This window comes from Alexandromys fortis, unplaced genomic scaffold (assembly GCF_014885135.2).
Source record: "Alexandromys fortis isolate MF-2015 unplaced genomic scaffold, M_Fortis_MF-2015_v1.1 scaffold_273, whole genome shotgun sequence".
Lineage (NCBI taxonomy): Eukaryota > Metazoa > Chordata > Mammalia > Rodentia > Cricetidae > Alexandromys > Alexandromys fortis.
In genome coordinates, this window is record NW_026068145.1 from 1,348,548 (window position 1) to 1,373,335 (window position 24,788).

General features: G+C 41.6%; 1 protein-coding gene across 4 annotated transcripts in view; it reads right to left on the reverse strand.

Moving 5' to 3' along the window:
* Kat6b (lysine acetyltransferase 6B) overlaps positions 1–24,788 on the reverse strand; it is a 192,544-nt gene that overhangs the window by 156,192 nt on the left and 11,564 nt on the right. For all 4 annotated transcript variants that reach the window (XM_050126924.1, XM_050126923.1, XM_050126925.1 and 1 more), the window contains exon 2: positions 18,422–19,275. In XM_050126924.1, coding sequence (XP_049982881.1) covers positions 18,422–19,042 — 621 coding nt within the window. In that variant the 5' untranslated portion in view covers positions 19,043–19,275. The remainder of the gene's footprint in view (positions 1–18,421; positions 19,276–24,788) is intronic.

The following is a 24,788-nucleotide window of genomic DNA, read 5'->3' on the forward strand; positions in this document are numbered from 1 at the left end:
AGAAAAAAAAAAAAAAAAAAAAAAAAAGTCTCAGTATAGTAGTAGTATATCCTGAACACCTCTTTACTTCTTGTTAATCTTTGAGAGTAGGCCTTAGGTTCAGAGCCTTGGCAGACAATACTCAATTATAATTCAATAAACTATTTTAAATAATAACATTTACAATTACCTTCTATTTATGGCAAAGAATGCTTACGAAAACATTACAGACTCATTTTTCTGTAGGTAAAGACAGCGAGGCAATTTAATATTTTTATTAACGTTATGTGTATATGTGTGCAAGCACTCTCCGTGTGTGTGGAGGCTGGAAGATAACTTGTATATGTGTGCAAGCACTCTCTGTGTGTGTGGAGGCTGGAAGATAACTTGTATATGTGTGCAAGCACTCTCCGTGTGTGTGGAGGCTGGAAGATAACTTGTATATGTGCACAAGCACTCTCCGTGTGTGTGGAGGCTGGAAGATAACTTGTATATGTGCACAAGCACTCTCTGTGTGTGTGGAGGCTGGAAGATAACTTGCAGGTGTCAGCTCTGCCCTTCTCATATCATATGGATTCCAGATATCAAATTCTTGCTCAAGCTTAGTAGCAAGTGCCTTTTTACCTGCTGAGCAGTACCACCAGCCCCAATTTCATTTTTTAAATGCATATTCTAGTTATATCTACTTCCCAATGTGTAGAAAACCCATCGACCCTACAGAACACTTGTAATATAGCAAACTCTCCTAGACCTTTCCCTAGGCTCTCCAGTTAGTCACATTTCTACCTCTTACCATTATTAAACCTTTACTTCTTATATGCACACCCATTATTTATTCACACTGTAATCTTTGCTGAACCACCTGACAATACACTCCAGACATGCCAATCAGCATGAAGCACTTTAGGGGGCATCTCCTAAAATGTCATCACCACACTGAAGAGCATGCCCACTAATGCCATTAACTTTCCATAGTGATCTGGTCCAAGTTCACAGGGACACAATTATCACCCAATCGTTGTTCATGCTTTTTTATATGCATGGCTCAGAGGTTAAGGATGCATTTGTAAGCTACCCTAGTTCAGTCACCAGTGCAAATGTGGAGTAGCTTACAAATGCCTCTAACTCTGGCTCTACGGGATCCTATGCCTTTGGTCTTTGTAGGCCCTTTCCTCAAATATGCATAACCCCACATACATATACAATTAAAATCAAATAAACTTAGCTCTGCATGCTGATACATGCCTTTAATCCCAGCAAGGCCAGGAGATGTAGATTCTGGTCTACATAGAGTTCAGGTCATCCAGGATACATAGTAAGACCCTAAAACTTAAATAATTAAAATTTAAAAATTTAAAGCCATTAGAAAAAATGGGGCAGGGGAGGGGGGAGAGTCACAAAATGGAAGGCTTGGATTATAATAAGAAAAAAAAACCTAGGAATTAGTTTAGTAGCACTTGTTAAAGCATGTCAGTACACACGACCCACACAGCTATATTCTCAGACTCGGACCAGAAGGATAACGGCGATGGTTATCTGTCTAGAATATATGGGCAAGATGGCACCACGTGTGGGGTTTGCTGCAAAATAATGCAGTAAAAGCAGAAAGGGAAGCCATGGGGCTTAGGAGCCGGTTTTCATCCTTGACAGTGAGCAACACTGCTCTTGATGCCTACTCAAAATAAAAATCCTTACAGGGAGACATTCCAATTGGAAACATAAAATGGAAAGTTATACCCTTTATTCAACATTAGACTCGTTCCTACAAAAGAGGTCATTCAAGCACTGGGGGAAAATAAACAAGCACAGTTATCCACGAAAACAGCAATAAAGGAGCATGGTTTACCAGGTAATAAAACATACTCTGAAGCTACAGATGCTAAAATCCTGTGGCACAGGTGCACAAAAAAGAAAGTATAAAAATAAACTCAAACATACATGTTTAGTTTATGATAAAGATGGAATTTCATATACAGAAGAATAAGGAGATTATTCAATGAATGGTAATGGGACAGCTGGGCTGCCATCTGAAAAGATAATAAAGTAAAATTGGATTCCTACCTCATTCCTTAGAGTAAAATAAACTACAGATGGATCAAAAGCTCAATAATAAAAAGTGAAAACAGAAAAACATTGGAAGAAAATAAGTGGAATCTCTTTTTCTTGTTATCTTGCAGAAGAGGCCAGTGCACAAAATGAAGCTTAGAAGCCATAAAAGAGATGGGATTGTTTTTTCAGCAGAGAAATAAAATTAAGTTTAAAGCGTATATGCCTTCTAACCTGACCAGTGAACTCAGAGGTGCACTCTACAGATGTGTGAAGCATTCATTAATATATACACACGATGAATAGAAAAAGGCATCAACCCACTGGAGTATATTCTTGATTAAAAAGAATATACATTGCCTATATGATTTTTCCGACCTCTAATATCACATGCTCCATTAAACAAACATGAAAAGCTGTCTTCTGTACAGAGTATTTGAGAAATCAGAAAATAGATTGTTAATATTGCTTACTTCTGGGGAGAATGACTGGCTGTCCACAAGACAAAGAGGCTTACTTCCTAGCATCTACCTATCTATTAGTTGCTAATAGTTAGTGGGGTTTTTGGTTTAGATTTTTCTGAGATAGGGTTTCTCTGTATAGCCTCGGCTGTCCTGAAACTCTCTCTGTAGACCAGGCTACCCCTGTCTCTGCCTCCCAGGTGCTGAGATTAAAGGTGTGTGCCATCACCACCATGAGGCTTCCATTAATGGTTCTGAAAATGCATCATTAGATGAGCAGGTGTGTGTCGTAGAGGGAAGGAACAAAACCAAGGTTTCAAAGTAAGGAAGTACTACCTCTAAGCTATTTATACTCAGCCCCTCAAAATAAAATTTGAAGCACCAATTTCTTTAAAAAAAAAAAAAAAATTAAAATGAGCTGGGTAAACCAGGCAGTGATGGCATACACCTTTAATTCCAGCACTCAGAAAACAGAGGCAGATGGATCTCTGTGAGTTCAAGGACAGCCTGGTCTACAAGAGCCAGTAGTTCCAAGACAGGTTCCAAAGCAACACAGAGAAACCCTGTCTGGGGATGGGGGAAAGCTGGGTATAGTGTTGTACACCTGTGATCTCAACACTTAGGAGGTACAGAAGGACAGGGAATTCAAGGTCAGTCTCAGCTATATGAATCAGCATGGGCAATATTAGATCCTGTCTCAAAATAACTAAAATAATAATAAAATCATAAAAGTGTTGTACTTTGTTAAACATACCAATTGTAACAACAAATTGTTTTGAGTCTTTCCTCTGTGTGTGTGGGGGGGGGTGGAGCATGATACTGGGGAATGGACCCAGGGATCTGATCATGTTTAGCAAGTACTCAATCACTGAGTTATATCCTCAGATCTTTTGTTGTGAGATAATGGTCTTGTACCCTGTAAAGATTTGTCAGTTGTATTGGTTTCATAAAATGCTAATTGGCCAGGATGTATAGGCGGGTTGACCAGAACAGGAGAATTCTGGCAAGAGGAAAGGCTCAGTCTGCAGTCGTCACTCAGACACAGAGAATTCAAGATGAGAATCCCTCGCTGATAAAAGGTATCAAGCCATGTGGCTAACACAGACAAGAAGAATTATGGGTTAAGACGTAAGAATTAGGTAATAAGAAAGCCTGAGCTACTAGGCCAACTAGTTAATAATTAATGAAGACCTCTATGTGTTTCTTTGGGACTGAACAGTAGCAGGACCGGGTGGGACAGAAACCTCAGTCGACAATCTTTATTTTAAGACAGAGTTTAAGGCTAGAGAAATGGTTTACTGTTTAAGAGCACTCTTCCAGAGCCCAATTCCCAGCATTCACGATGCGTGGCTCAGATCACCTCTAACTATATACCTCCACAGGACTCCAACACCTCTGGTTCCTATGCATACATGCACACGTGCTCACATACACATGCACACAACTAAAATTCATCTTTTTGGGGGAAAGGGGTCTCATAAGTTTCCCAGGATGGCCTTGAACTTGACATCCCCTACCTCAGCTCCCTAAGAAGCTGAGACTATAGGCCTATACCACATGGCTGATGTAGGATGTCCTTCTGTATGTGCTGCTTTTACTGGTTGATAAATTAAGATGTTTTGGCCAATGGCTTAGAGAGTAAAGCTAGGCAGGAAATCCAAACAGAGATATAGAAAGTAGGGGGAGTCAAGGAGACATCATATAGCTGCCAAGACGCTGGAACCTTACCAATAGGCCACAGTCTCATGGAGATACATAGATTAATAGAAATGGATTATGTAAAAGCTAACTAGGAATACGCCTAAGCTCTTGGCCAAACAGTGCTGTGATTAATAAAGTTTCTGTGTTATTATTTGGATCTGGGTGGCTAGGAAACAATCGAGCATCTGTTTACTAAAACTAAAACTCTGATTTTTTTTTTAAAGATTTATGAGTTTTTTTTGCACACAAGTGTGTATGTGTACCATGTGCATGCCTGGTACCTGCGGAGGTCAGAAGAGTGTGCCAGATCCCCTGGAACTGGAGTTACAGATGACTATCAGCCACCAAGTAGGTATTAGAAACCAAATCCCAGTCCTCCACAAAAGCAACAAGTATTCTTAACCTCTGAGCCATTTCTCCACCCAACTAGAACTCAGATTTTTATTTATTTTTCTTAAACTTTCTTTTTTTTTAATATTTATTTATTTAGTATACAATATATGCCTTCAGGCCAGAAGAGGCACCAGACCTCATTACAGATGGTTGTGAGCCACCATGTGGTTGCTGGGAATTGAACTCAGGACCTTTGGAATAGCAGGCAATGCTCTTAACCTCTGAGCCATCTCTCCAGCCCCAGAACTCAGATTTTTAAAAGAGGATTTTGAAGCCAATAAGGTCCAGCTTATTGGGCCTTTTATTTTAACAAGGTTTTATTTAGCCTAGGCTAGCCTTAAACCCACCTTATAGCAGATACTAACCTTAAACTCCTGATCTCCTGATTCCACCTCCTCTACACAGTATTATAGCCACAGAAATTTGGAGCCAGGAGCTAGAGACCCAAAGTCTTATCTATCACCTCCTAACAGACAATGAAAGTAACATTCAGTCCCAGCACTCAGGAGGCAGAGGCAGGTGGATCTCTGTGAGTTTGAGGTCAGCCTGGTCTACAGAGCTAGTTCCAGGACAGGATCCAAAGCTACAGAGAAACCCTGTCTCGAAAAAACAGGGGGGAAAAAAAAAAAAAAAGTAAGTAACACTCAGCCTCCATCTGCCTGGGCCTCAGCTCTCCACACTTCCATTTAGCGTGCCCACCAATGCACAGAAGTCCTGATGTGTGAAGTCTATGTTGGTTTTAACGAATTGCTACATAAAATTCTAAACACAGACAGCAGAGCTGACTCAGCACTAAGGGCACTTAGCACTGGATATGGATCCCAGCAACCGTATCAGGAGGCTCAAAACTGCTTCTAACTCTAGCTCAAGGGATCTGATAAGGAGATGGTTCAAAAGTTAAAAACACATGCTGCTCTTGCAGAAGTCCTGGGCTCAGTTCCTAGCATCCCCAAAGCAGATCACAAATATCTGTAATTCCAGTTCCATTGGTCTGATACTCTCTTTTGGTTTATATAGGTATGCACATTGTACACTTACATATGCAAACTAAATATTCATATTCATAAAATAAAACAAATTAAAAAGATGCCTCAGAAGATAAAAAGTGCCTGCCTTGACCTCCAGCACCTGCAATGGAGAGGACTGACGCCTCAAAGTTGTACTCTGACCTCTACACATGTATGTGTTGTAGCATGCAATGTACCTACACTCACACACATACATCATCCACATACACTATACTAATAAACTATAAAACTTCCAACCACTCTGAGGATGAAGATCACCATATTAGTCACTTAAGAAGGATTCATAGCTGGGCATCTTGACATGTTTCAACTGGCTTTTTTTTTTTTAAACCATTTAAACATGGTTTCTTTCTGTAACTCCCACAGGGCCCAGCACAGTGCTTTGCACACGATGTGGACAGATGCGGTGAGCAGATGAACTACTGGCAGCCTGAGCACCGAGAGTCACGTGCCAGCTCCGGCACTGCCCATGTAGAGGTCACCCCTTCCTGTGGTCTGCTTGTTTCTCTCTAAGATTTACCTATAACAAATCTCATGGCCACTCAGGGGTCATGTAATATTATTTTGTAAATTTCCTTGTTTTTTTGATTTTTGAGACAGGGTCTCTCTGAGTAGCCCTGACTGTCCTGGAACTCCCTCAGTAGATTAGGCTTGCCTGGAACTTAGAAATCTGCCTGCCTCTGCCTCTGCCTCCCCAGTGCTGGGGTTAAAGGCACATGTCACCACACCTGGCTTTATCTGCAATCCTAAAAATATTACAGTGTGTCTAAATGAGTATCTCCTTGAATGGTTTCTAAGATCGCCAAATACAATGTGAACTACTAAGCACACACACTTGATAAGCACAAATACAGTGTTTCAACCACGCCTGTTTGCTTTCATTCAATGTCATAGACTAGGTAGTTAATTTAAAAATGGTCACCTACCCTGCTTAAGCATTCCCACTGTGTCCCTGCTCTGCGCTAGGACTACCTCCTGCTGCAGCCCCTTACTTGACCCCAGGGCCTGGGGAGGGAGGCAGTGTGCCAGGGCCAGGCGCTCCAATTCAGGAGACATGTCAGCCCTCTTTGGGCAGCAAGCTTCGAGCCTGGGACCAGGTGTCGCACAGGAAATGCCTTCTGTGCTTCCCGCCATGTCCACTTTAATAGGGCCTCAGCAAAGGCCAGGAACAGCTTTGTTACTGAACTTTGCTCAGTTAATTCACTTGAGAAACTAACCAATTTTACTTTCTGCCTAGAACAATGTACACATAGGAGAGAAAGATGTCATGCTCCCAAAGTGCCTTGTTTTCTCTGATATAAATATATTTATAAGGACATACTCCAATAGGTTCTTGGGTGTGTTTCACACATCAAGATTTTGTGAGCTAACATATAGTGGGGATCTGTCTGAAGATAGACCCTTTCCCTAAAGGTGGGGAAGGGGATCTGAGAGGTGGAATAAAGCCACCGTCAGTGACGAAAGAGCATCCACAAGCCATGCCTTTCATCCCAGCACTTGGGAGGCAGAGGCAGGCAGGCCTGTGAGTTCAAGCCCAGTGTGGTCTACAGAGCGAGTTCCAGGACAGCCAGGAGTGTTGTTACACAGGGAAGCCCTGTCTCTAAACAAACAAAAAGAACAGCCGCCCCCCCAAAAAAAGGATGTGTATGACAATGTTTCAGTTTCAGGTAGATCAGGCTGGCCTTGGGCTTGCAAGGTAGCTGAAACTGGCCTTGAACTCCTGATCCTCTTGCCTCAACCTCCCGCATGCAGGAATTGTAGGCCTGTCATGCCTGGCCAGGACAACCATTTTTTTTCCAAGTCTGGTTTCATTTGCTTCTGTTGGACTCATTGTGTAAGCCATGTTTGTGCTCCAGTGACCTGAAGGTTCCATGTAACTTCTATGTATGCACATAAATAGTTTAAATGTCAGCATTTTCAATAATTTGATAAATTCTTCATAGCCACTCAGTCACCTCTGCTAAAAAAATAAAATTAAATAAATAAAAATAAAAATGGTCACCCACAAAGATAATGGACTTCAGGAGGACTGGGAATTTTTTTCACAGGATATACATGAGTATTAAAAGAAAAAACTAAAAAGTATTGCATTCAGTCATAACTATTTATTTCGTTTTGCTCTGAATTTTTGAAATGCTTACAAAATACATCCAATTTGCACCTGATCAGTGTTCTCCAAGCTGCCTGCAGGCTTGTGTTCATACATTAGGAAGATTTATTGCTAACCAACACACCATGCTAAATTGAAATCAAGATACTACACAATTTTCCAATACGGCGGTGATTTTATAAGCTGGCATAAACGCTTCGGGGGGATGTAATTATTAGTATCGTGTTGTATTTCAGTGGAAACTGAGATAAGCTGGAAGGCTTCAGGAGGTCAGAGCTCATCAGATGGGAAGATCATAGCTTTTATCAGTTCTGGAAAGCAGTTGATAGGCTGGTACTAAACAGCTGTTAGTCTTCAACTGGCAGCATTTGGGATTTCCAAAGCATTTCTGCTAAGGGCAACAACTGGGAAAGATGCAGCTGCACTGTGAAAGAAAGGGGGACTCTAGCCCCTGCCGCCACCCCACTTTATTTGCTGTTTACTTCTCCAAAATTTTCCAAAGAACAAAAACACAGACACCTGTGTGGTTTCTTTTCCAACTGTTCAGAGTCCTTGACTAAGGGCTTAAGGTTGAAATAACAGACATAAAATGCTTCAGAAATTGCTTAGTCTCCAAAATGTCACTAAAAACTGGGCACGGTAGCACGCACCATTGATACCAGCTCTCTGGAGGCAGAGGCAAGTAGAGCTCTGCAAGTTCAGGGCCAGCCAGATCTACATACCTGGTTTACACAAGGAGTTTCAGGCCAGTCAGAGCCAACAGTGAGACACTGTCTCAAAAATGAAGTTTCTGAGCCTGGCGATGACAGTGCACACCTTTAACCCCAGCACTCAGGAGGCAGAGGCAGGTGGATTTCTGTTAGTTCGAAACCAGCCTGGTCTACAAAGTGAGTTCCAGAACAGGCTCCAAAACTACAGAGAAACCCTGTTGGGGGAGGCGGGGGGGATTCTGAAAAGCCAGTCTTATTAAATTGTTTACCTGCTGAGGTAGCTCAGGTGGTGAAATGGGTATGTGAAAACCTGAGTTTGATCCCTGGGTTCCACCATGCAGATTTCTGTGCAAGCCACACCCACACACATGCACAATAATAAAAGCTTTTCATTTCTAAAAATAGTTTTTACATATATTTATTTAGTGAGGCATATAGGCCTGCGTGTGAGGCGAGAGGACAACCTGCTGGAGTTGTCCTTCCTACCACGTGAGCTCTCAGGCCTCAACTCCAGCCCTAAGGCTTGGCGGCAAGTGCCTTTACCTGCTGACACCGTCACTAGACTCTTATCTGTTTGATTTTAGTGTGTTCTGTGTGTATTCAGCTGAAAGATCCTCTTCAACTTTAAATATATTTCTCAAAAAACATTTAAATCAGATTTTACATCACATGCCTTTAACATGAGCGCTCGGGACACGAAAGCGAGAAGACGACAAGTTCACGGCTAGCCTGGGCTAGAAAACCTATCTCCAAAAACAAAAACTTTAAAGTACCCAAAGTCCTACTCTTTAATACTCTGCGCTGGGGTGGGGAGTAGCTCAGTAAGGTGTGTGCTGACCCAGCAAGCAGAGGATCTGAGAGCTGAATTGTTTCCTCAGAGCACTAAAGCTAAGACAGGAGGAGTATGAGGTCAAGGCCAGCCTGGGCTACACTTCAGATTCCTGAATACCCGAAGCTGCAGAGTCAGACAGTCTCAAATCCTACTCCAGCTCCCAAATTTTCTAAACTTCACTGGTAAATCCATTTCTTGTTAGTAAAGAGACCAACCAGGGGCAGAAGCCAGCCCTGCTCACACCTTTAAAAATCATCCAGGAACACAGAACTCAAGGCCAGCCAACTCTAACTCCTGCAAAATGACCCGTTCTTCTCTAAGCAGATTCTACTGTACTATTCGATCTGAGTCAGGTAACCCACTGTGCAGCAAGCCAGCAACACGATGACCACCCCACAACATCCAGACTTCCTAATGCCCTGAACTTATGTTGTCTTTGTCAACACGGTAACCTTGCAGATAGGAATACGGTCTTAATACTTTACGTGGGCTTTTAACTCTAAAGGGGGTGATCTTTATTTGCTTGTTTGTTTATTGTTTTGCTGAGACAGGGTCTCACTACAGAGTCCAAACTGGCCCTCAATCTGAATCCTCTTGCCTTGGCCTCCTGACTGCCGGGATCACAGTCATGCCCCACCACTCCCAGTTCAGGACTCTGATGGGAAAAGGCTAACCAGTATTAGCCAAATGAACCCACTCTAATGCCATGCATCCTTTAAAGCCAAGCACTTGATGACAGAGAAGGGAATCATGATTCCAACCAAGTCTAGAAGCTGGGAACAGAAGCAAGGAAACAAGACTCTGTGGCTGTGGTCCTCTAACAGATGACAGGCTGCAGTGCTTCAAATGCTGAGTTTATGTGAGCAAAGCAGTGATGGAAAGGTAATACACACTGAGTGAACGCTTACTCACATGGTCTCAAGACTGCACTGAGTACTCACTAATCACAAAAGGAAGAGTGCTCCTACAAAGGAAGATCTAGATGCTCAAAATGTACCTCTGTAGTACAGTGTTTACATAGCATTCAGGAGGCCCTGGGTTCAAATCCCCAGTAAAATTATCAACTCAAGATATCCTACGACAACTCTTCAAAACTGGCAATGTCTGCTCAAACAGTGGGAAAGCTGTTCTCCACTCAGAGTCACAATGACCAAAAGCAACTGTGAACTTGGCTGACTCCTGGGTCCTAAATCAGGTTCGTTAAGGTTCCCTGGAGAAAGTAAGGACTATTGGGTGAACGCTCTGACTGCACTGTTGAAGGTTTTACCTGAGTGGCAGCACTGCACTACACAGGATGATGGGATCCTAACAAAATGTTTAAGGTCTGCCACTTACTTTCCATTAGTTCATCCAAACTTAATTTCTGTTTGGTTTGTTGTTGTTGTTTTGTTTTGAAGCAGGGTCTGTCTCTATGCAGCTCTGGCAAACCTGAAATCTGCATATAGACCAAGCTGGCCTCTGCCTCCCAAGTGCTGGGATTAAAGGCTTGAGCCGCTAATCTGGGCTCAAAAATTATACATACATACATTCATTTATTTATTCTCTCTCTCTCTCTAGAAGAGAAAAGGAAAAAAATAAATAGGGTATAATATTAACAGTTGATGAACCCACGTGAAAAAAATGTGGCATTTTAATCAGCTAGCACAATTTTTTAAATTACAAAGGTAAGGAGGAAAGTGTGCACTGGCTCCCTCCACTGTCCTCCTTTCCAGATGCTCACATCCTGCCCAGGATGCAGTGAGTAACTAGTGCTCTGCAGAAGCCCCCACACTTTCACGGGCACATATTAGTCGCTGCGGTTATACTCACACTTCAAATTCAACAGCTACAATCTGGGCTTCGTTATGAGAGAGAAACGTGTAACATTAAAATACCACAGGAGCAGGTCAGACATCAAGAAGGAATCCTCATTGATGACTCTGTTCCTGGGTTTAGTTTGTACATTCTTCTCCTCTGCTGCTGCTTCTGTTCCATAAAATATCTGCGCTCTTGTTTTAAACTTCGTCCTTCCTATTTATGGCTGGAGAGGGTCACAAGCATGGCAGGAAACTGGACCAAAAGCAGGACTGATCACATCAGAAACTACCACAGAAACCATACTGCCTCTGGCTCCAAGCCAGCATCACTGAGAACATCACAGGCAGCCCAGTCGGGCTCACCTCCTTCTCACAGGCCTCACTGCACTCCATATGGCAGCTTTCTGACATCAAAGGACAGGAAGAAATGATCTCCATCACTCAGACTGAACCCACTTGTTCCCCTAAAATGTGGAAGAGTCTATGATGTCTCAATCACCTCTTCTGCAATCCCTTTCTTCCTGCACACTAAACCTGAACAATGCTTAACAACATTAACAACAACACGAGTGGGGGGCTAAAAAGAAGGGAAGCAAGGAGGACCTCCCTGATGGGGTCTACAATGCTCCCTGATGAGCTACGATGTTGCATGCTTACCAGAATAACACCAAGGAATTAAAAAAAAAAAAAAAAAAAAAAACCTGAACTTGTAAATGAAATTAGGTTGCTCTTTTGAACTGCCGGTCTAGCTAGACAGGAAAAAGCCCAGCATGGTTTCTCTGAGTGCCTATGCTGTTTTTAATAGTGAGGACACAATCAAGCCAAAAGAAACATCTGTTAGCCAGTCAAGTTTGTTAATGAAACAATATTGCAGTTGGTTTATCAAAGATCAAAAGTGGAGCAAATTAGAAAAAGGATGTACGAACAAAGCTGGTTTCTGAAAAATAGTAACTGAAGAATTTTAAATCCACTTGTCAAATTAACACAAATCCTTCCTGGATTCCCTCTGAGCACTGATTAGGGTTTCCTCTGCACCTCTTTGGAGGTCAGTCTCAGTTTAACCTAGCATCGTTTATCTAGTACTTCCGTCTGCCTTGTTCTGCAGATTTTTTAAAACATAACCTTTCATTTCATAAAATTAAAATGCACACTGCACACATTATAGTCTACTGATTATAATGTTTACTTTTATAAAAAACAAAAACGATAATACGCAGTTTTCCACCTCTGGCAACTTCTCAGCAAAGTGATCCAAAGCAGAGCAGAAGCATCCCTCTTCCTCTAACTTCCAGTCACCACCTGAAAGCAGCAAGAGCACCCGCATGCAAACAAAACACACTTTCCTCATGGCCCTGCTAACAAAGTGTCATCTATCAAATAACATGGCTGACTCATTTGCTAACTCTAATTTGGTAAGCTAATTGCTGTTTATGTTTAATTTGGTAAACATTAATAGATGGGAGAGATGAAAGTACTGAGAAGATTCAGATTCAGATTGTAAATCTTGGTGTGACTGAAAAAACAATTTGACCAAATCTACGTAGTTTAACGTTCAAGTCCAAGAAAATGAAGTATAAAAACACAACAAAATCCTGAATGTTCCAATCAAAACCGTCACTTCAGTGACAGAACACATCTCCTATGTGTTGGGGATGACACACAAGGGGAAAAAAAACACAGGCTTCCATTTTGAAAACACTTAAAGTATATCATCTGTTAAAGTCTGAAGAGAAAACAAAAATAAAATCTTTGCCATTCAAGATAAAATAAGAATAAACCAGCAAACAACACATAACTGTTAAATAACACCAAAGCTAAAAATTCTGACTTCCTTGGTACTAAAAGTATCCCAGAGTAGGACTATGGCTCAGTAGTGGGAGTATTCGCCTGATGAGAATAAGGTCTTGCATTCCATTCCCAGCAGTCGTGCAAATGCGCGCGTATGCACACACATGTACCCCAGCTGTTCTAAGTCATGTAGGTACAGGGAATACACGCATAAATTCCCCAAGGCTGGTGGTGCTCATTCAGGACGGGATTAATGTTGTGGGAAAGGTATCAAAAGCATCAAATACACCTAAGATCTAAGGAGTCACAAAGAATGTTTACCACACCCTAACAATCAAATCTGCCATGGTGCTGCTCCTCTACCTGAAGTCTACTTCAGGAGAAGTCTAGACAAGTTCTCTCTTGCTAACAGTACAAAAGTAGAACACTCTGTCATGCTTCAAGTGCAACAGGAAGAGCCAGTCACTCATTTCATCTTCCACTTGACCTGACTGACTAGTTGGAGACAGGCCCACAGCTCTCTCCACAGAGCAGGGACTTGTACTACCTGCTCGCAAAGGCAGCCCCACAGCTCTTCTGAAGAGCAGCTGAAGCTGAATTACACGGGAACAACAAGAACCACAAGCTTCCTTCCCTGACCTTCGAACTCAGCATCTGATCCACCTGATCTTTCATGTTTTGTTATTCTAAAACTGACTCTTATCCATGCCAATAGCAAATTCGAGGATTCTGAAGACCATATTTATAACATTTAAGGCTTTATCCAACATTCAGTTGAATATGTATAGCTAATACTCTTTGAGAACAAGAAATCATCCGTACAAAGGACATCAACTCTCACTAAAGTCAACAGAAGAACACTGGGGCTCTAAAATAAGGCAAGTTTAAAAAAAAATAGAGTTGCTTTAGACTATGAACAGTTCCCCCAGGGCTTCTGCTACATCAGGGACCAACCTGGACTAGTGAAAGACCCTTCCTTCACAAAGGAAAGTGTTCACAACAGGAAAAGTCCCAGAGACAGATGAGGAGGGTCTACTGGAGGACAAGGGTAAGCAGACCAGAGAAAACAGTGAAGAAAAACTAAAATTCTCTCATTTATAGTCTGATAAAAGAATCTGACAGCAATGTGTCTGCGCATCCTTCACTCTGATAAACACTACCCTGCCCAGAACTCCCAAAATTCATGGGGGTGGGGACACTTGGGAGGCTAAGGCAGAATTCAGCCAGCTTGGGCTACATAATGTTTGAGGGAGACTGCATCTTAAAAACACTGAAAATAAATAGAGAAGGAGGGAACAGATAAACTGCCAAGACCATCACAAGTGTTTGTCACTAAGAACCTGTGCTCCTTTATAAAAACTTTTCCTATTAACAATCTCAGTGTGCATGTAACTACGTAACTACTTTTGGTTTTCCTAAAACTCCTAACATTTCTTTCATTTCTCCTAAAGAAAAAATTCAAAAGCATTATTGGGAGCGCCCCTACTTTACAGTGCACTAGAAACATACCAAGATTTAACATTTAATAAATTTTAGAATGGCAGTCTCAATAAAGTGAAATACTAAGGAATCTGCTTAAAACTGGACTAAACTGATTTCATAAAAATGCTAAAGCCCATATATGCAAATGGAATCTTACTGCTACAAAGTGTGATAACTGAAGTCTCTTAGAATATTTGACTTTCTAAAGTCCTCATAATCTGACCTAATTGAGCTTTACCACTTTTAATGAGAAACATTAATACTATCCTTTAGGAGTTCCCTAGTTGAGTGAAAGATAAAGTTTTATCTTCAGTGGTTTAATTCATTTCCATATCACCTCACCAGAGGAAGCTTCTTAAATAAATACAAAGTATTTCGTGTTAAGTGCGAATGGTAATACCCAGCTGGACTTGTAGACTATCACGAGTCCTGCAATGGCATTCCAGGGAGGAGCCGTCTATTCCAGCTTCTATTGTGCTCCTCCCAGCAGTCCTGCAGAGGAGTGATGATGACGTTAGATCTAATGAGGCACAATTTACCACTTCCCCACCGCATTTCAAGTCTGCTAATATTATAAATTGTACCTACTTGGAAAAAATGTAATAAACTCATCAGACAACTACCAAATTTCATCTACTTGTGTGTGTGTGGGGGGGGGGAGTAAGTACTTCTGACCGACTGAAGAACAGTAAGAGAGACTTCCCATGCTGATTAGGACACACTGCCCAGACTATCTGCTCACCTGCTCTACTGACCTTCAACAGATTGCTTAAGCTTTGCATCTCAGTTTTTCATCTGCAAAAAGCAGGACAATAATCTCCCTCCCTCCCAGTAACTATGAGCCAAAAGGTAAGGGTGAACTACTTGGAAGAGGCCAGCATTCGCACTTACAAAACAATAGCTATTGTTTTAATTTTCTCTTTTACAATGACATTCAGCTACTCAAAAGCAATCACGATAAGTTTCTTTGAAAGACATTATTTCACCAAACTATAGTTAAGATTGTACATCTGGGAACAGTCTCCATTCATGTCCTAAATTCTGCCACACATGGTGGCATACCTGAAATTCCAGTTACTAGGGAGGCTAAGACAGCAGGATCAAAAATTCAAAGTCAGCAAGGACAAGCGGTTTCAATAGTTTTCCAAATTGGGGAAAGAAGGGAAGGTGGTTTCGTGGGTCAAGTACTCACACCACACAAACACAAGGATCTGAGTTCGGATCCCCTGCACTTGTGTAGAAGTCTGGGAACAGGGGATGAACATCTGTAATCCTAGCTTTGAGATGTGGAGAAAGAGGGTCCCTGGAGCTCTCTAGCCAGCCCATACAGCCGAATCAGTGAGAGATCCTGTCCCAAAAATCACAATGGAGAGCAAGAGAGGAAGATCCAATATTAAAAAAAGAAACACACCTTTAATCCCAGCACTGAGGCAGAAGCTGGCAGACCTCTGCAAATTCAAGGCCAACCTGGTTTATATAGTGTTCTGTGTAGTGAAACCCTGTCTCACAAAAAAAAAATAAATAAATAAAAAATAAAAAGGTGTTGAGGCCTCTCTGTGCTAGCTAGTGAGTTCCAAGACAGTTTGAATTAGACTCATAATGAGGGCCTACCTAAAAAAGAAAGAAAATACCTATAACTGGTTGAGGCTAGATAGATAGCTCAGTGATAAAAATCCCACCAAAAATTTAATGATTACTTGACACAATTAATTCCCATATTTCATCAATTAAATATCTGGAGCACATTTTCTCAGCTTTCCTTCTTAAATGATGCTAACTTGACAATTTAAAGATCTACATCACAGAAAGAGCAGCTGCAACTGCACACTAAGCAATAAACTACTCTGTTCTCAATACTAGACACTTTCAAACATGAATTTTTCTTTAGACTAAAAATAGTTCTGTACAGATGATGCCTGAAGAAAAATGAAAAGGTTAGCAAGAAATGGTGGGCAGAAAAGGAGAGGCACTATGGAGAATCTATGCTGACTCCTCCAGGACAAGGAAAAATGCCTCCAGAGGACACTTATTTACAAAGCACTACACTGGCCAAGTACCTGAACTTAGACCCGTATGCTTGATAATTATAAAACTTTGCCATGGCTGAGGATAAAAAAAAAAAAAGCAAAGTTAGGAAGAAATGGCTCTAGGAAACTTTATAAAATATATGTTCATATATATACATGCACACATATGTATATATGCTTTATATACATATGTGTGTATGTGTATGTATATGCTTTATAAGCATGTATGTGTATGTATTTAAAATATTTAAGGAGATGGGCATTGTAACTCATATCTTTAACCCCAGCACTCAGAAGCAAAAACAGGCAGGTCTCTGTTTGAGGCCAGTCTGGTTTACACACACAGTTCCAGAACAGCCAGAGCTACATAGTGAAGTATTGTCTCTAAATAAATAAGTAACAGTAAGCGAAAAAATTTTAAATGTTTTAAAGAGAAACCAGAGGTGCCTAAATGGCTGTGTTCAGGAATTTAAATTAGTTGTTTTACTGTCATTTTTAAAATAAAGTTATAAGGAAGAAAATTTCATAGTTTACTTCATTTTTTGATCTAGTGCAACCACCATCAATGGATAAATAAATGTTGTAGAAGACCAAGAAGGTACAAATACAGTTAAGAAACACACACCTTTAATCCCAGCACTCAGAGAGACAGAAACAGGCGGATCTCTGTGAGTTCTAGGTCAGCTCGGTCTACAGAGTGAGGTCCAGGACAATCAGAGGTACACAGAGAAACCCTGTCTCATAGAAAAGCAAACAGAATCCATTCTAGACTCCAGACACCTGTGCAAAGACCTGGTCTTATTCAGCTTCCAGGGCTAGGGCCCTTACCAGCTAAGCAGAAAGGGGACCAGGGCCCATGTCAGGGCAGGCAGGCAGGCAGGCACCGTCCCACAGAGCCCAAACATGGCTTTCAATCCTCTCGATATGCAGTGTACAGGCACCACTGCTTCCTACTAACAATGGTTAATGTTGTTTTTAAAACGTAAAATTAACTGTTATCAATGACTGTACTTAAAAAAAGGAATGCAAAAACTGCAGGGCTTGATTTTACAGTCTCTCATTTTACTTCAGTTTGACTTTTGGAGATTAATTCAGTACATCTGAAATAAAACCAAGAAAACCACATCAACTGAAGGCTTAAAATCGCAGTAGTAACAGAACTCACTGTGTACTTACAGTGAGATTAACAGCAACACAAAGCCTTGGGCCAGCAAGATGGCTCAGTAAGTAAAGGTGCCTGCTACCACCCCTACCAACCTGCCTTTGATCTCCAGGACCTACATAGTGGGAGGAGAAAACTGGCTCCTGCAGTCCCCAGACCTCCTCCTGTGCACTGAGGCTTGCAGGCATGAATGCACACATACACAAAAGTAAACAAGCAAACAAACAAATAAATGCAATTAAAAAGCTTTTTTTTTTTTTTTCAAAATAACATTCACCGACACCCACTGACCACTTGACTTTAAATTAAAACAGTAGGGATTTAGGTCACATAATAAAACAACTCCCAAAATGCAAAGATGATCGATATTAAAGTAAGAATGAAGGTTTTTATCTTCTCTTAGGCTTGAGAAAGGTAGACTAAGGTTTATCTAGCAATTACAGCATAAAACAAGTCATGTGAGTATTATGTTAACTCTTAATTACTGAGAAAGCCCTCAATACATCATAAAATGACTTTAAAAACTCATGCTGTGAATTGTGCTAATATAAAATAAAGAGCTAGCTTCAAGGCAAAAACAACTAATCTCCTCCAAATCCATTCATAACTTTCATCCACAGCAGTGGTTCTCAGCCTTCCTAACGCTGCAGCCCTTTAACACAGGTCCTCATGTTGTAGTGACCCCAACCATACAATTATTGTCGCCGCTACTTCAGAACTGTAATTGTGTTACTATTATGAACTGTAATATAAATAAATCTTTTTGGAGATAGGAGGGTCGTCAAAGGGGTAGCAGCCCACAGATTGAGAACCACTTGTCCACATGTGTGTACATGGAACAACCTAAACAGAAGCAAAGTTACAACAGTAGTGTTTCCAATGGGTAAAGACTCTAGTTTCACTCACCTGGTCTTTCTCATGGGGCAGAAGGCTGACAGGCGGGAGTGAGGATGGAAAAGCACTGGGATACTGGAGCACTCCTTTGCCATCGGAGTTCCCATAGTTGACCCTGTACTGCGGTCCTTCCTTCAGTAACCTCCCATTGTTGACAGCGCGCTTGGCCCCTAGTCGGAGCCTCTGCTGAAAGGCTGGGTGGTTGGTGGTGCCTGTGAGATCACTCTGACTTCTGAGATACTTCTCGATGTTCTTCAAGGAGGAGCCATTTGACTCCTCAAGGCCTTCGATTGCTCTCTTTAAAAGTCTGTTCCAATCCACATTGCGCAGATCATTACATGGTCCTTTAGACCCCTTGGTTGACTTGGGGAAGGTGCCTGGTTTAACTGCTGAAAAACGCCCAGGATTGTCTGGGTCCTTATAGGAAGCAAGGCCTTTGTTGGTGACTTTGAGAACAGAGCCATCCTGAACACTGAGCTCCAGCTGTTCAGAGACTGTCTTCTTATCCAACCCATGGGACGTGCTGACCGCATGGCAGATTCTCTCTTCAGAGGGCCGTTGCTTTTGCTTTTTGATTTTCTGCACTGCTTCAAGGATCCACTCTGTGTAAAGTGGGTTTGCAAGTTTTACCATGGTTGACAAATGACTTTTCCAACAGAGACGTGACCCATAGAGGTTCTCCTTGTACTTAACACAACCTGCACATTTGAAAGTCACAATTCAACAAAGAGGCAAAGGATCCCAGCCCATGTCAAGCAACATCTTAGGGACAAGCATCCTTAAGAGATGAAGAGGACAGCCAGGCGACGTGGACAATGGAAAGGACTGTACTCTTCAAGTGAAAGACATCTTTAGGAAATCAAGACCTAAAGGATAAAAAAGGAGAGAATGGGCTCTTAATAATGGAACTTCTAAACATAAGATTCTTCAGTGTTAATTTTTTCAGATGCAAAATGAACACACTGGCAGGCAGATACAGCCATAGTGATGACACCATCCAACTAGACACCAGTCACAATCTACAAAGGATTTTTTTAAAGGATTTTCTTTGTTTACCTGCAGTAATTTAGAAGCATTTCAGAAACTGCACCTAAGTTATATGAATAATGAATTTCATTTACCCAGGAGAAAGCTCGGCCAGGTAAAGGCTTCTGCTGCAGAACTGATGACCTAAGTTAAATCCCTGGGACCCACAAGGTGAGAGGAAAGACCTCACTTTCCAAAGCTGTCCTCTGACCTCTGTGCACATGCTGTGCGATGTGTTGCCCCTCAAAGCACAAAATAAATTAAAATGCGGAAAAATGTATTCCTGTTATCAAAATAACCATGTGAAAGCAGTCTAAAGTGTATCACAGATAGACATAAGTATCAAAAAAGTTGGATATAAGCCAGGAATCATAGTGTATGGCTTTGATTCCAGCACCCAGAAGGCAGAGGCAGGCAGATTGCAGAGTTTGAAGACAGCCTGGTCTACACAAGACAGTTCCAAGCCAGCCAAGAGCTACATAGTGAAACTGTTTAAAAAAAAAAAAAAAAAAAAAAAAAAAAAAAAAAAAAACCTTGACAGGGAAGTGGAGGCACACACCTTTAATCCCAGCACTCGGAGGCAGAGGCAGGCGGATCTCTGTGAGTTCAAGACCAGCCTGGTCTACAAGAGCTAGTTCCAGGACAGGCACCAAAAAAGCTACATAGAAACCCTGTCTTGAAAAAATAAATAAATAAATAAATTTAAAAGATTAAAAAACTTAAAAAAAAAAAGTACAGTAACCTTGAATTGAGCTAGGTAAAGGATTTCCCCACTTTCTCACATAAGAAAATTCCCAGCCTAAGCCATTTGTATGGAATCAAGACACTCTGGTGATCTGATCTGCACAGCATCTGTGGCTGAGACCTTCTAGGGCACAGGCTGACAAACTGAAACTAATACAGTAACATAACCCTTCACCTTTAAATAATGCAGTGTTCTAGTTATCTTAACACCTGTTCCAGCTCATTCCACGCCTCAATAGAAAGAAAATCCCGACAAATCTGACTCCATCTGGCCAGGGCAGCAGTGCTCTCCAATCTGGTAGTGAGTATAAGCCTGGCCTTGGGACTGGGTAACCTACTGTTCTCCAGTAACATCCCCATCTTCTCCCACTCTATCCAAGTGACAGCATGTCCATACGAAACATCATTTTGCTAGGTGTGGTGTGATGGCACAAATCTGGAATCCTAGCATTTGAGAAGAGGTGGCAGGAAGGCTGAATTTGAGGCCAGTCTCAGCTACATAAAACTATCTTCTTGTCCAAACAAGTAACAACCAAAAAACAAGTCATGTGATTGTCAGCACAATTCTAAATGTCAAAGGCTCAAAGGTATAAAAACCAATAGCACACTTCAGCTCAAGGGCCATTATTTTAGAATCCCAGCCCAACCCCGTGAGCATACAGATGAGAGCGGGTGCTTCAGCCAGCTGCTTCAGCTACTTCTGCCTGTGCAGAGACACTGATAGGGTTCTGCACGGCAGCTCCATTAGTACAGAGGGAAGTGACCTAAGCCCTGGATCACTTTCCCTACAGGCAGTGCACATACAGCATTCCACTGACCCTGGGCTAAGTTTCAAGTCCCCCAGTGGAAGTCTGGAACAGAGATATTGTACCTGATATATACTGCTATTGTTCAGGTTTGCTACTCCTGCACCCACATACCAACAATAAACCTTAATTTATAAATCAGGAACAATACACATTAACAATAATTAAATAAAAAAGAAAAGCCTAATATGCAATAATAAAGGTTATTTTAAATTTCCAAAGAAAATTGGTCATTTCTCCAGTTTTCCATACAACATTTTTAACTGCTGATAACAGAAACCACAGGGGACAGTTAGACACAGCCTCCAGGACTGTTCAGGATCCACTGCATACGACACTTAACATTTTGGACAGAGAATTACCTATTATAATAGATATTTACTAAACTCAATGTCTACAGACTTCGAACAGGGTCTCATGAAACATAAAATTAATTAAAGTTTTATTGTTGTTGATTTAGATGTATATACCTAACAAGAGAAATTTCAAATTCTTTAGATAGATACTGAAGAATGTAACATTTGTACTCAAAGACCCTGGCATTACTCAAAACTCATCCCGCTCAACTCCTGACCCCATGGCCTGAAAAGGGCTTTCTCTGCAGACAAGTAGAACCAGATCCCTGCGTTTCCCTTCTGGGATTTAGAAATGTGGACTGATGGCACCCTAGAGGTCATCCAGACCAACTTTCAGACGCCCAGGAAAAGGTCTTTATTCCATATCCCAAATAGGCCACCAAATCACCACTTAGATTACTCGTCATGATTGAAAGCCCATCACCTTTGGAGGTTACCACAGTCACAAGAGAGCAAGCCTCTACCTCCCTGGGCTTTTGACACACTAGTCCAAGTTCCCCAGGAACAATCCCAAGACATTTTACTATCTCTTCAATATAACAGGACTTCAAATCTTTGAAAAGAAGTATCTTTAAAAAACAAAAAACAAAAACAAAAAACCACTACCAACATGAGGCTGGAGAGATGGCTCAGCAGTTAAGAGCACTGTCTGCTCTCCTAAAGGACTGAGGTTCAATTCCCAGCACCCACACGGCAGTTCACAACTGTCTGTTAACTCCAGTTCCAGGGAATCCTATATCCTCACAGAGACAAGCAGGAAAAAACACCAATGCACATAAGAAATAAAATTGAAAAGAGTTAATTTAAAATTAAAAAATAAAAAACCACTACTAACCCAACCGTCTTCTACCTTTGAAAGCCCTCCCTTCAACCCGGCATCCTACATCCTTCACCTTTACATATCCTGGATCTATCTGAGCACAGCGCCTGGGGGCTGCTCACTACTTGACTAACATCCACCTTAAAAGCACACAGTCTAGGGGTTTTTCAGTTAAAGTGCACCCCAATACTACATGAACTCCTCCCTAACCAGGCCTGTCATGCTGGCTGTGCTGAGCACACAGCCCAACCAAATACCCACATCTCTTTTCAAAGATGCTGTCAAACCAAACCTTTCCAGCCTTCCACATAGAAAATATTGAAATTCTGGAATTTTGTTGTTATTCTTGTTGTTTATTTCTTCTTCTTGGCTTGTTTTTTTTTTTTAACACAAGCTCTTGCTAGCCCTGACTAGGTAGATACTCCCTATGTACTCCAAGTTAACCTTGAACTCACTGCAAACTTACTGCCTCAGCTCCCCAAATGCTGAATTTACAGGCATGCACCACCACCCCTGGCTGCTTTTTTGTTTGTTTGTTTGTTTTTATTTTTCAGTACAGGGTTTCTTTGTATAGTCTTGGCTGTCGTGGAATTCATTCTGTAGACCAGGCTAGCCTCGAACTCACAGAGATCTGCCTGCCTCTGCCTCAAGAGTGCTGGAATTAAAAGCATGTGCCACCACCATCCAGCCACCACTGACTTTTTAAATACTGGAACTCAAAGTTGATCTGAACTGTCTTCCAACCTGCTCAAGACTGCCTGAATCTTGACTCTGTCATCTGCAAATCTAATAAGTACTCCATCTTGTGCCATTCCATAAATCACTGACAGCCATCAGCCCTGAAGAAGCACTGTGCTTAGGGACAAAACTGCTTATTTTTTTTTTAGCCACATAGAAAGCAAGAAGCATCTCTTGTCAGAATGTGTACAGCAGGAAATACAACTCTCCAAAGTGAAAGTGCTTGGAGAAGAACTGTATCAGAAGACATTTCACGGTATCCAAATAATCATTCCATCTTTCATCATTTATTCGGGAAGAATCACAATTAATTTGATTTGACCCTGCAAACACACCTGAGATGAGATGTCACAGTCACAGAAACTGTTCAGCAACACAAAGTTGCTTTTAGGCATAATAGATATATAAGCAAAAGAGCATTCAATAAAGCAAAACATTTTTCTCAAGTAATATACACCCAAAATATACATTACTGACAAGTTTTTACCACAACCAGTAGCCACAACCAAAATAATCACCCATATACATTACCAACACATGTCAGCAAGACTGACATTTTATATATTAAAAATGTAATAAAATAGGGAAAAAAATACCAGAATTGGAACTCTAGATGTTTTAACAGTCCATGACAGGGGAAAGAAAAAAAAAGAACATTGTCCGGGTCTTCAGGCAAATCTGCACGTCCCCGCCGCCCCCCCCCCAAAAAAAAGAAAAAGGAAAAGGAAGAAAGAAAGTAAATATTTATTTGGGCATAAGGACACCCCTTAAGTCAACAACCATCTCACAGCTCTCAGCGCTCACATAAAACCCATCAACAACAACTGCAGCGAGCTACCAGTGAGCATTTGGTGATCCAGTCACCGGGCTTCAACCACTGAAGGATACTTACAAATATGCAATCCGAGGTAGGAAATAAAAGCCCTGGGAAAGTGCTTAAAGAAGTACACATCACTTAAAAAAGAAGGAGGAGAAAGAAAAGAAAAAAACTGACTCTTCTCCAATGTTCTTTTTCACAAATTATCTGCATTAACCATATGATTACATTGTGGGCTGATGAGAGGGCTCGGCAGGTAGCAGGCACTTGCCACCAAGCCTAGCAACCTGAGTCCATCCTGGAAGGCCACACAGAAGTGGAAGGAGAACTAACTGGCCCTTGAAAGTTTCCCTCTGACCCCAGGATGTGCTCTGTGGCACACCCACAGAGCAAGAATAAGGAACACAAGTGTTAAGTACAGAAACCTAAATTCCAGAGGTCCTGCTAATCTCCAAGTCACTCTTATTCTAGTAGATGTGAGCCCAGTCTCAAATCTAAAACTAGCTTCAAGACAGCCCTTAAAAAAAAAGTCCTAACAGCACTTAGGAGGCAGAGGCAGGAGGATCTCTGTACGTTCGAAGCCAGCCTGGTCTACAGAGTGAGTTCCAAGACAGCCAAGGCTACACAGAGAAACCCTGTCTCAAACAGCCAAGAAAAAGAAAGACAGACTATCCTGAAGAGAATACGCAGGGCCGCAAAGCTAACATTCTAGGTGTGAACACTAGGGCACACAGCTGACTGCTCCCCTGCATGTCAGCACTGGCTTTTCCTGCAGCATCACCGTTCGTCCCAGAGGCCAACGAGCACCTACATACTTGTAAGTATTTGTGGTGATGGCCCACAGCCATGACTGACAGCTTTACCTAAGAGAAGACACAGCAGTTCCACAAAGTCTCAGCTGAGGGAGCAGAGACCATTTTCACTTCAAAGACCAAGAGAAAAAAGAAATCACAAATACCTGTATCCTAGTCTTACACAAACGACCAGATGATTTCAGAGCCTCCTCTCCTGCCCCAGAGAATCCATCTCCTCAATTTAATCTCAAAAATCAGCTCCCATCTGATATCAACCA